At 33.8% G+C, this 12,217-nt stretch overlaps 1 protein-coding gene and 1 pseudogene across 1 annotated transcript; both read right to left on the bottom strand.

Annotated features, from left to right (window-relative positions):
* Positions 1-303: 303 nt before the first annotated feature.
* On the bottom strand, positions 304-2,255 carry LOC143538521 (oil body-associated protein 2A-like; annotated as a pseudogene).
* Positions 2,256-4,277: 2,022 nt separating this feature from the next.
* LOC143538552 (protein NRT1/ PTR FAMILY 4.5-like) lies at positions 4,278-10,311 on the bottom strand. Its single transcript, XM_077032085.1, has 6 exons — positions 10,298-10,311; positions 10,099-10,195; positions 8,860-9,077; positions 5,534-5,977; positions 5,323-5,450; positions 4,278-5,223 (listed from the first exon to the last, which is right to left on the bottom strand). The coding sequence occupies exons 1-6, from the start codon at positions 10,307-10,309 to the stop codon at positions 4,326-4,328; spliced, it is 1,797 nt and encodes a 598-aa protein (XP_076888200.1). The 5' UTR covers positions 10,310-10,311; the 3' UTR covers positions 4,278-4,325.
* Between the last annotated feature and the right edge of the window lie 1,906 nt (positions 10,312-12,217).

Below are 12,217 nucleotides of genomic sequence, written 5' to 3'. Positions count from 1 at the left end.
CCAATTGAGGGTTTTCCACTTGTAAGACAGCAGCATCATCAGCCATGGCGACTTTAGGGTTTCGGGGTGTTTTGGATTAGAGGATCATATCTAGGCGCTCTAATACCATATAGAAATTTTATTATGGTGAATAAGATTAATCAGAGAACATAATTTTGTTATATCACCAGTAGTTATAACAGTAGCATTTAGTTTATACAATCAAAAGGCAAAAATAGAGGCTAAGGGTAAGGAACCATCCATGGAAAGGAATAAACCAAGGAAGGAAAAAAATATAAATTAAAAATAAACGTCTTTAGAGAAATCAAGCCATGCCATACAGTTAAGATTCATGGGAACTCCTTCCCTCCCAATAGTGTCATGTCCTCTTGTTCTATATCGATTGCGAAACACTTCCCAGTGTGCATCCAGTAGTCTGCAACTCGTGCATTCCCGGGCTTAGATACTGAAAAATTGACCCTTGCTTTCCTAGCCTCCTCAGTTGATATCTTAAATTTGCTATCCCTCTCCTGCACTAGCTCCGATTTTATAACGCCCATGTTCACCATCTGTGGTGACATCATTAGCACTGGGGCACCAAGAGGAATCTTATCGCCTGCACACCGACCGCAAATATCAGTAATTAAAGCCTAACGTACAACATTTTTGTAATGTGCTTTTCATTCTAGTTAGTTACACTACACTATTTACAATAAAATTGAAAAATCAAAAACTATTTCTTAAACGACTTAGCATCTTTGATGATAGTAACGTAAAGAAAGGTTGAGCTTGCCTCTATCAATTTGCCAAGTGCACCAAAACTTTCCATAGGGTACGCGCCATTTTTGCAAGCTCGGTAATTTGATTTACCTCTGGAACATCGGGATTCACCCACAATCCTGATGTAACCTGGACATTAATGAGTCCATATATATTTTCAACAACATGAACCAACCACCCCGCCGGTTTTAAGTGTGACAGTAAATCGACAAACTTTTTATTCATTTATCAAGTTGATATACATATGATCTATCAAGTTGATGTGTTTACCGGGAAAAATTTTCTTTTACGAGTTAGTTATCCAGTTTCCTCTTACATTCTCGAGCGTCAAACTAACAACGGACGGTTGTAACTCCGTCATAGCTTTGTGTCTGAGCTATGAAGAGACATGCTAGTGAGCCCGAATACACATCCGTTGAAAAAAGTATTTGAGGTAATTGTAGGTCCTCTAGATGGATCTCACAACTTTACTCGGATCAATCCGTGTTGTTGGTTAGCGGAAATCACCAACAACACTCGGATCTTATTTTTGTTAAAATAAAAGAGAGAAAATGGAGAGGTTGGAGAGAAACTTTATTTTCTAAAGGTGTTGTGAAAAGAGTTGTTGGTATAGAGAAATGAGTAAAGTGACCCTTTTATAGGGTCCCAATTTCTCCAAAGTTTACATTTTTACATACATACAATATAAATTTACCGAATACGTAATACATCGACTAAAAACAAACTAGAAGGACATACACAATCCTAATAACAATATAGAATATTGGCCCTATAGTAATTTTAGGATATAGCCAAAATGTTGGAAGAGTCTTTAACGGTTCCTTATTTCAGGTCTAGTAATTAGAAATTCTCTATTTAAGTCATGTATTTTTTCCTTCATGAGCATGAAATAATAATATTTACTTGTTTACCAACATCCCGTTAATTACGAAAGAGAAGCAATGCAAAAAAAAAATAACCTCATGATCATGGGAATGCCACAACTTTTGTTCTTCAGGTGGTAATGTATCCAAGATCCTATCAGACACAATGTATTCCACCCCTGCACAAATGTCATGCATTATTTTATGTAATTAGTTACATCTCTGGGAGAGAAAAAAATACGCGAATCAACTGTAAAAATAGGTGCAACGATAGACTACATATATGCATGAATAGTTTAATTTACATAGATTTAACGAACGTTTACATATTAGTTACATTTGTATACCAATTAGATGGGCGGAGGGTTCGTCGGAATCATAAACCGCGCACTGGAGGAAATCTTGATTGAGACGGGTGATGTAATGATGAGTCTGAATCTGGCGACTCATGTCATGGCCGTACACGGAGAAGGTGCAGACATGTTGGCTCATCTGTATAATGGGCTTTAAGGTTTGTAGCATCTGAGCAGTTTTGTCAATAACCTGATGCCCCACCGTCAGGGGCTTACCTGACGGAACTGATCCATCGCACGCCGGCATTGAATCGGGAGCTTTGTCGCTGGAAGCCATCATATCTGAGCAACAATGGTTCTTTCTTGATTTGGTGTTTCAAATTGGAGTCGATTATTAGGTGGTTCTCTTTGATGCAATGAGGTAATGAGGGGACGACATATATATGTCCATTGCTGACTTTGTTAAAGTCCATGGTTGTCAGCATGCCAGGTGTATGTAGTATGAACGATCCTTTTGAACCAATACAGAAAATAGTAAGACTTTAGTAAGGTCATAACTAATTAATAGCTTTGAATTCTTTGAAACCATGTGTGAGCATTCTCATCCCACCCCGTATTCCTAAACCAAAAATTACACTAAAACTCACTACATTTTCTCTCTCTATTTCAATTAAATAATACCTTTTATACCTTTCATCATTACCTTTTCTCTTTCCTTCACTCACAACCACTTTCAAAATATATTAAAAAATTATAGGGGGTGAACAGTAACTTTTCAAATATACAGAAAAATCACTACTTTCTCTAAAATATAAAAACTCTTCACTCACAACACTCTAAATCACTCACTAAATTATAAAAACACCCCTCACATAAAAAGAGGGGTGGGATGAGAATGCTCTGAATCCTCAATTCAAGTTAACACCTTATATTTGGTCAACATGATCTCTTTATCCTTGAATAATATCGTAAGATGAAAATGGGGAGCTATGGAATTTCATAACTATTTCTAGAGATGAGCTCGGTATCGGTATCGAAAGTACTAATATCGAAAATCGTTAAAATGGGTATCGGTATCGAAATTGATCTGTACGGTAGTTATTAGAAGGTAAAAATCGGTAAAATACCAATAACGAAAGAGTCTCGATCCCGAAACCCTCAAAAATGGGAACTGAATTGGTACCGAAAATACTCGGTATCATTTGCTCATCTTCTCCTATTTCTCTAAAACAAAGAAAACCTTTAAAAACTCAGGAATTAATATAATATAATATAATATAACATAGTTAGATATTACACAATAACATGGTCATGTATCACCTTTTATTAGCCTATCCAAGATTACATTATGATATTTAAGTTCATTTTGATACGTACGTGGATTTAAGTTTCCTACGTAACAAGCACTCTCTAATTTACACATCACATTTCTTTCACGCATTAACTATATAAGTTCGATCAGTTTTTTCTTTGCTTATCATATTTTGATACATATGTCGATTTAAGTTTCCTCCATGACAAACATACTCTTGTGTATGCCAACAAGTCGATTTGATGCATTAACGCTTCTTTTTCATTGTCTCCAATCAGTCTCGTAATTGTAGTGATTACTGAAGTAAGCCTTGTTCTTAATATCCAAGTAAGAAACAGGAAGCGCCAAACAGAAACTCCTGGTAAATCAAATCCAAAATTCATGAAAGAGAATTCCAAGGTTTAATTATCCTTATGCTTGCAAGAAATTTCTTCACGCACGTACAAGCTCCAAATGCATAATAACATCTAGCTGAAATCGAGTAGATTTTCATCCTTGCATCGTCATAGCTTAATATCAGCACAACATTGGACTCATTTCCAGCATTAGTACTCACAAACCTAAACAGGGGCATCCAAGAACAAACATAGCATATGCACAATCTAGGATTACCTTCTTGATAATACTAATGCATGTAATAAAGCTATTTATTGAACCATATGCATAATCAAGCTTTTAAACTATGTATGAAAAACCAAAAATCGTGCTCACATGCCAACAATTTCACCAAAATCATGAACTTAATACTCATAACCATAGCCAACATAAACTCTAAATATTCTTAACCCTGCTCTTTATAGCCATCACCCATAAACATTCTCTTTCATTGTTGACCCTTCAACAGCAATCGTACTCCCTGCTGACCCTTCATAATCACTAAAGTTTTAGTGATTTTTACTGTATCATTAACTTATATAACTGAGCCACAGTTATAATATAATCATTGTTATCAATATTGTTTTAATATAAAAGTCAAGTTAACACATTCATATTAACTTAAAATGGAAATCATCATACAACTTATAAATTAGAAAGAAAGCAACGATGAAGCTTAAACTTAAAACTCTAATTAAATGTGGAAATCTTTAAGTTTGTAGATCATAAATCCTCTCTTGATTGATTCGATGTCCTCATTTGATGTGTGTCATACTCATCCTCAGCATCAAGACGTTGTGACCTATACTTGTATCTACTTGCAACAAACAGATAAATTGTAAAATTTATCACACTCAATATAGCAAGCATCCAGTAAAAGTTTTCCAAATGATTCCAATTAAGGTTGTTTCCAGCTAACCATCCTTTACTTTCTGTGGCCCCTTTAGTCGCTTGGTTCACGATCTTCACCGTGATACTACTCAAGTAATACCCAAATGCCATTGAGCTCCAAAGAAAGCAAGAAGAAATGGATTTGATCGATTGAGGTACTTGTGAGTAGAAAAACTCGAGTAGTCCCACATAAGTGAACATATCAGCTATACCGAAAACAAAATACTGGAAGGATAACCAGAACACACTGATGGGCAATGGCTGAAGCACTGGGGTTGCATCCAGCATGTTGTGGTGTTTAGCGACGTTTTTTCTCTTTACTTCCACGAGAGCGGCAACTGACATTGATAACGCGGAGAGAATTAGCCCTGCTCCTACTCTTTGTAAGTAAGTTATGCCAGTGGGGATGCCGGTATATTTACGAACCCAAGGTACCAGGATTTGGTCATAAATTGGAATCATAATGAGTAGGAATACTACAGGAATAATCGGGAGGGATGCAGGCGGCATATTAAAAGAATTACCAAGCTTGATATCCATAGTGGCTCCTTGTTGAACTGAAAATGTTTGGAGTTGAGCTAAGCAAAGTGTCATAATAATGGTACACAAGAAAACCGGAACCATTGCTAGTAAGATTTTAGCATTTTCGACTTGTGTAACCGTACAAAGTTTCCAGGGACTTGAAGATTGATCATTGTTATCAGACCGGATTGCTGCTTTGTCTAGCCACCTAATGGTAGATAGAAGATTAATACAAAAAATATTTAGACTAAACAAATTAACAAATTAAACATGAACTGTTCAAATGAAGTTAGATATAAAAGTTAACCGGTAAACATCTCTATGAGGTAAGAAGTCTTGATGAAGTGCAGCTTCACTGTCCATGGATATCTCATGTAGTTCAGAAGGGTCTTCGGGAAGTCGAAGTTTTCGGTTTCTAATAGCAGCAACATAAACCTGAAAAGTACATCAAGCCAATTAGTGGCAGTCCTATAATATAACTGAATTTAATTATGAAGATATGCCTGTGTTCTACAAACCTGTATAATTTCTGTAATGGCACTGCTTCCTGCAACAACATGTATACGATACCATGGTAATCCGGAAATAATAATGATTGCACCCAAGAACATGGCGATAAACGAGAGCCCGAATCCCTTATCAAAACCTTTGTTGTCTTGCACCCACACAAAGAAAGTTAAACCAATTGAACCTCCCACAACAAGGCCTAGTAGTAACCAGTTGAAGAAAGTTGACATCTGTGTTGCCTCTTTTAGATCTTTTTTGTCAAACTGATCTGCTCCATGTGATGGCACTGCTGCTTTTATGCCACCATTACCTACAGCCAGAAGGTAGATCGAGACGAATAGGAGCACAGCGTTTCCTCCATTCAGTTTCTCACAGTTTGATGTTGTCAAAAAGATGTTACATACAGGTGGTTGAAACTTTGGGTAGTGAGCTTGTAGTGTTAGCAATGCAAGCCCCTACAAGTAATACCATTCTATTACTAACAATTACGCTTCAAGAATAATAACTTATAGTTACAAACTAAGGAATAATAGCATGTGCTATCTCTCTTAAACAAGTGTGAGTTATTTATTTATTAATAATATTTCATTTATCTTCTAATATCATTTTCACTAGTAACATTTGTTTGATAACATTTTTAAAAGTCAAAATACAGACATGTTTATTTTATTTCTCAATATAAGTTTGATTGATAACGTAGTTATATATAAAATATAAAGTATTATTCGGTATTGTAAAGACTTTCACACATGCCTGGATCAATAATTTCAGTGGAAAACAATTGCACACTTTGACATAAAACAACTAAGTGAAGGGCGGTTGCGAGTGATAAGTATTTCTATGTAGGGATGAACATTTTCTTCGGAGTATGTGTACAATACTAATAATATATCGATACCTTACTGAACCAATACCAGCCGAACAACGGTACTAACCAGTACTGGTATTTATTTTTATGTTTATGGTTTTACAAGTCGTTTTGATATTCTTCAGTATTTTTTCATTACCAATATCGAATTGGTACCGTACAACTATAACTGATATTGAGTATGTGTTTTTACTCAATTTCAAATTTGGTATTATGGAATCTAGTACCATACCAAATGGATTTCGATATGTAAATATGTATATTACTTTTTGTGTAATAAGGTATTATATTGGTTCCTAATGCATCCTTGAGGTAGCTTCCTAGTCTATATCTATACTTCTGTATCTGTAAAGTACTATATAATAACAAAGAGGATCACTTATGACACATGTCGTCTCAATATTCTTTCTCACCTTTTTTCCCCTAATCTCTCTTTTTTAATAATGATGTACTTTTAAATAAATACTAACTATAGTAATTAAACACGGCTATTTTAATAATTTCATATTTTAAGAACCTTTGAAAATCTGATTATGTAACTTTTGAGCTGTTTATATGAATGGTTTTGTGTGTTTTGAAAAATGAAGTGTTGTTTTTCAGTTGTTTATATGAATGGTTTTGTCTGTTTTAAAAAAAAGGTTTCTAAGAAAATTATGGGCTTAAAGAACGATGCCATGGGTTTAATTCATGAAAAAATAAACTAATTTTATTGTGGCCTATTGTATATGTCACTTTGCTTTGAAATTACATCTTTTTGACAACTATAGGACTTGAAATCACATCCTTTGAAAATGCAAATCCATATCTAACTTACTGATACCGTTAGACCAAAAGCGCTTTGGTATTATTTTGCATATCTGAAGACCATAAAATCTAATCTTTTTGTAGTTATGAAATTTCCTAAGGAGTTTTATCTACTATGTGCAAGGAGACAAAGTAAGCTACCAGTCATATAGGCGAGTCTCTAACGAGTCAAGCATAAATTTAATAGTGTTGGGGTAGGCGGATCATGATCCTTTCTTATAAATATAACTAATAATGTTATAATCATAAGCACAATTAAAATATCTAATTGTGCTTAATCATTTTAATTGTGCTTATGATTATAACATTATTAGTTATATTTATAAGAAAGGATCATGATCCGCCTACCCCAACACTATTAAATTTATGCTTGACTCGTTAGAGACTCGCCTATATGACTGGTAGCTTACTTTGTCTCCTTGCACATAGTAGATAAAACTCCTTAGGAAATTTCATAACTACAAAAAGATTAGATTATATGGTCTTCAGATATGCAAAATAATACCAAAACGCTTTTGGTCTAACGGTATCAGTAAGTTAGATATGGATTTGCATTTTCAAAGGATGTGATTTCAAGTCCTATAGTTGTCAAAAAGATGTAATTTCAAAGCAAAGTGACATATACAATAGGCCACAATAAATTTTTTTAGGGCTTTTAATCGGAAGGAGAAAACGAGTTGATTAACGTAAAACTTAGCTCGAAAATATGCTTCAAATGGCTTTATTAGTCCTTCAAATCGGGTGTTTGAACTTCGAATTAACAAAAATTAAGTTGTTTGGAGTATCGTTTCGTGCTAAGTTTTACATCAATTGACTCGTATCATTTTTCTGATCAAAAGCCCTAAAAAATCAGTTTGAAATTCGGAAAAAAACTTAACGCCGTTGGGTTTTTTTTAACGGGGGACCATTGAGAGCCAACTTTTCTAAATTTGGGATCACCGGTGGGAATAAACAAAGTTGGACTATTATCGGCCAATAACAGAAAGTTGGGATTATTGAAATCCAGTTTTCCTTAATAAAAATACTAATAGATATTTGGAAAATTGGATTTTAATAATCCCAACTTTCTGTTATTGGCCGATAATAATCCCAACTTTGTTTATTCTCACCAGTGGTCCCAAATTTAAAAAAGTTGGCTCTCAATGGTCCCTCGTTAAAAAAAAACCTAACGGCGTTAAGTTTTTTCCGAATTTCAAACTGATTTTTTAGGGCTTTTAATCAGAAGAAGGATACGAGTCGATTGATGTAAAACTTAGTATGAAACGATACTCCAAACAGCTTAATTTTTGTTAATTCGAAGTTCAAACACCGGATTTGAAGGACTAATCAAGCCATTTGAAGCATCATTTCGAGCTAAGTTTTACGTTAATCGACTCGTTTCCTCCTTCCGATCAAAAGCCCTAAAAATCAGTTTGAAATTCAGAAAAAACTTAACGCCGTTAGGTTTTTTTTAACGGAGTACCATTGAGAGCCAAATTTTTTAAATTTGGGACCACAAGTAGGAATAAACAAAGTTGGGATTATTATTGGCTAATAACAGAAAGTTGGGATTATTAAAATCCAATTTTCCTTTTATTAATATTATTATTATTATTTAAATTCTTTGATATTATTATTTAATTAGTGAAGAGCATTCATTATTCAGAAATTTTAAATAATACTTACCACACATTCTACACAAGCAGCAATAAGAATAGTTCTAAATCGTCCCGTGTAGGCATCAGCAAGAACGGCCATAATTATGGAAAGAATATAACAGGTGCCCATGAAATTGGTTACTTGGTTCGCTGCTTCATCTATATCAAAATGCATTGTCCCATTAAAATAAGTCACGAAGTTCACCGCCAGTCCCAAGTTTGCCATGTTTTCGAACGCAAATGTTGCTGTAGCACAAAGATGATCATAAAATTTATAGTCAGCTCTAGATGTTTAGGGTGCCTAAAAACATAAAACCTAGCTAATGCTGGTCCCTAGACAAGTTACTAGAAAATAAGAAGGGAATATCTCCAAAATGTTCGTTTTACCAAACAAGTTAAGAGATTGTTCATTTGATAAAATGTTTCTAAGTCCATCCTAACTCTAAAACAGTTGGACCCGTCATGTTTGTATTGTGAGACGCTGGTTTTTTTTTTTTTTAACAAATTATATCATGCCACGTTTCGCATAAATTGTCGATCCGACGATACTTGTTGTGAGATGACGTTATTTTCTTTTGAGGTCTAAACGGTATTTATTGTGAGGCAACACTATTATCTGTGAGATCTGACGGTAGCATCGGTGAGATTCGACCGTATTTAGTGAGATCCGACTATATTTGGTGAGATTCATGGGCTTTTAATTAGTGATCAGATCCGACGGTATTTAGTGAGATTTGATGTAAATAAGTGGTTAAATAAACTGTGGCCTATCATATTTTAATTATCGGGTATGCATGTTCTTGGATGGGCATTTTGAGAACTTTATGGTCAAATGGACAATCTCTTAACTTTAAGCAGTAAAATAGATATTTTAAGAACTTTTATGGTCAAATGGTCAATTTTTTCACTTTAAGCGGACATTTTTGAGTGTTTTCCCAATATAAACATAGTTTTCATCAAGAAATTAGCAAGTAATAAATAATACATAGTTTTTAATAACTCATTTTTTTTATATTAATAAACACCCAGTTTAAAAAATCCGTATTGTTCTATATATATAATAGTTAACTCATTTCTTGCATATAATTAATGCATATACATGACATATCTTTTATTTCTTTGGTATTAATTAACTGATTTCGATATGTAACTATTTGACTTGTTTTGTTAGCATACTTATTTTAGTAGCGACTCTTATTAGTATACTTCTATAACTAACAATCGCCTATATTGTTCACGTAAAATTTCACAAAACCAAAAAAACCACCTAGTACGAACATCGCAGCTTTCATGCCTCCATGCTTATTCTTCGTCGCCGTCCTTCCTTTCCAGTCCACCATACCTCTAATAAACACATCTGTTTCCTGATATTAGAGGCAACACGTACAAGAAATTAAACTGGCAATAAATAAACGTAAAGCGCACGATTGGACTGAAAAACATTAAAAGAATACATGTATACGTACAGTGAGGTCCATGATAATATGTATATAATCAGGGATCTTGAGACTGCAACAAGATTGAACTAGAAGTTGTAAGAGAAGTGGAAGCACATGTTTCGTTGTGCTACTTGTTTATATAAGAATCTGAGTGACAAGGGCATAAAGGTAAATTATGTAACTAATTTATTTGTTAATGTTGATATAATCGATTTACATAACTGATTGAGTGATGACCAATCAAATTAAGGTATAAATGACTGGAAATTGTTCGAAGCTAGTCTAACAGGTTACACAATATTATTAGTAGTTTTTTAATTTTGTATTTAATTAATATATTTTTTGTCTTCGGAAATAACAAAGTTGATGGAGCCTAGTCCTTAAAGTAAGGAAATGATACGTGACAAATAAACGAGGCTGCTGAGAGTTATTTATTAGGGCAACAACAATTTTTTAAGTGCAACTAGCAGCATGATAGAAAAAAAAAAGAACTAATGTGAAAAAAACACTCAAAAACTAATTTTAATATTTAAAGTAATTTAACTTGATTCATAAAAGGCGAGAAAAGGTGTGCCACGTAGATAAGAGGGGTTTCAAGAAAGACCGGAATGCAAGGCAAAGATTGCTCAAACTGAAAAATGCGTCATGTTAAATCTAAAACAGAGTGCGCTTGAAAAACAAGGCTCAAGAAACTATAAATAGAAAACAAATTAGGACATTTCATGTTTCTTTAACAAGAGACGGGTTGACTTGGAGAACAAGGCTCAAGAAACTATAAATAGAGTATTAGATTTTCATTTGTATTGTTGGTGAGCCACACCCGGGGTGAAAGAAAGTTCTTCAATTTAGGTCCTGGTTTTAACGAAAATTATTGGTTTCGATCATTTGTTATCTATTATCTCTACCATTTCTAATTAAATGAGACTGAAATCAAGATTTAGGGGAGTATCAGTGAGTGGGATGATGTTTTCAAGCTCAAGGAGGTCCTCACAAGGGTGCTAAATAGCCTTGTGTCTAAGAAGCTTCCATGTGTCTGGCACGTTGTAAAAATATGAATAGTTCGTCTAATGAACTTGGTTTAAACATGCTTTAACTTTTTTTTTAATATACCATTCTTAAATTAAAGATAAAAAATTCTTGATTTTGTATTGTAATATTTTCAAAAAAATATATGCACATTGTAACAATGGTAAGCTTTTCGCATTTTGGCCCTCCAGCCACGCCACCCTCCAAACATCTCAAGTGTCTGAAATTCTTCTCGTACTTTTTAACACATCAGTTTATACTTGAACCATAAATACACACGTACATATTGTGTTGAAACAGAAACCGGTACAATTTGTCTTTCCCATTATTGTTATTTAAATATTGGAAAATGTGGTTTTGCCGACTTATAGGAAGCAATTGAGTGACTCCAAACAAAGAAACAATATCATTTGAGGTATACAAGGAAGATATTTACAACTAACTAGATTATTGGCCTGCGATTTTGTAGTTAGGGTTGTTAACATTTGAGTAGTGATAAAATCAACTCAGCCTTATTTAATCCATATTATTATGATCATGATCTTGGTTTAAACGTAGTTTTATATCTGACGTTGCGTGAAAGCGGCCATGGAGATCACTTTCATTTTCATTTTATTATACTAGACTCATTTATGTTTTACTTTATTATATAGCCACGCGAGAGACTAACTTCCATTTTTGATTTTATTATATGAAAGACCACAAAAATCATATATGATATATGAGTAATGACAATTTGGTGAGATCTATTTGTAAAGTTAAATCTTTCTTGTTTGGATTAAAAAATCTGAACTTGAAAGATTATTGGTTTAAGCGTCCATCTGTTTTACTTTTACAATATTCTTGTTTTTTGGGCTAACTTATTGAAGAATTCCTTACTTTTCATCATTGTATTGTAATGTCATAGTTTTAAAAAACGTT

This window comes from Bidens hawaiensis, unplaced genomic scaffold, assembly GCF_021521415.1.
Source record: "Bidens hawaiensis isolate Kalapana, Puna unplaced genomic scaffold, B.hawaiensis_p1.1 tig00011638_1, whole genome shotgun sequence".
In the NCBI taxonomy this organism is placed as follows: domain Eukaryota; kingdom Viridiplantae; phylum Streptophyta; class Magnoliopsida; order Asterales; family Asteraceae; genus Bidens; species Bidens hawaiensis.
This window is presented reverse-complemented; position numbering and strand designations above follow the sequence as displayed.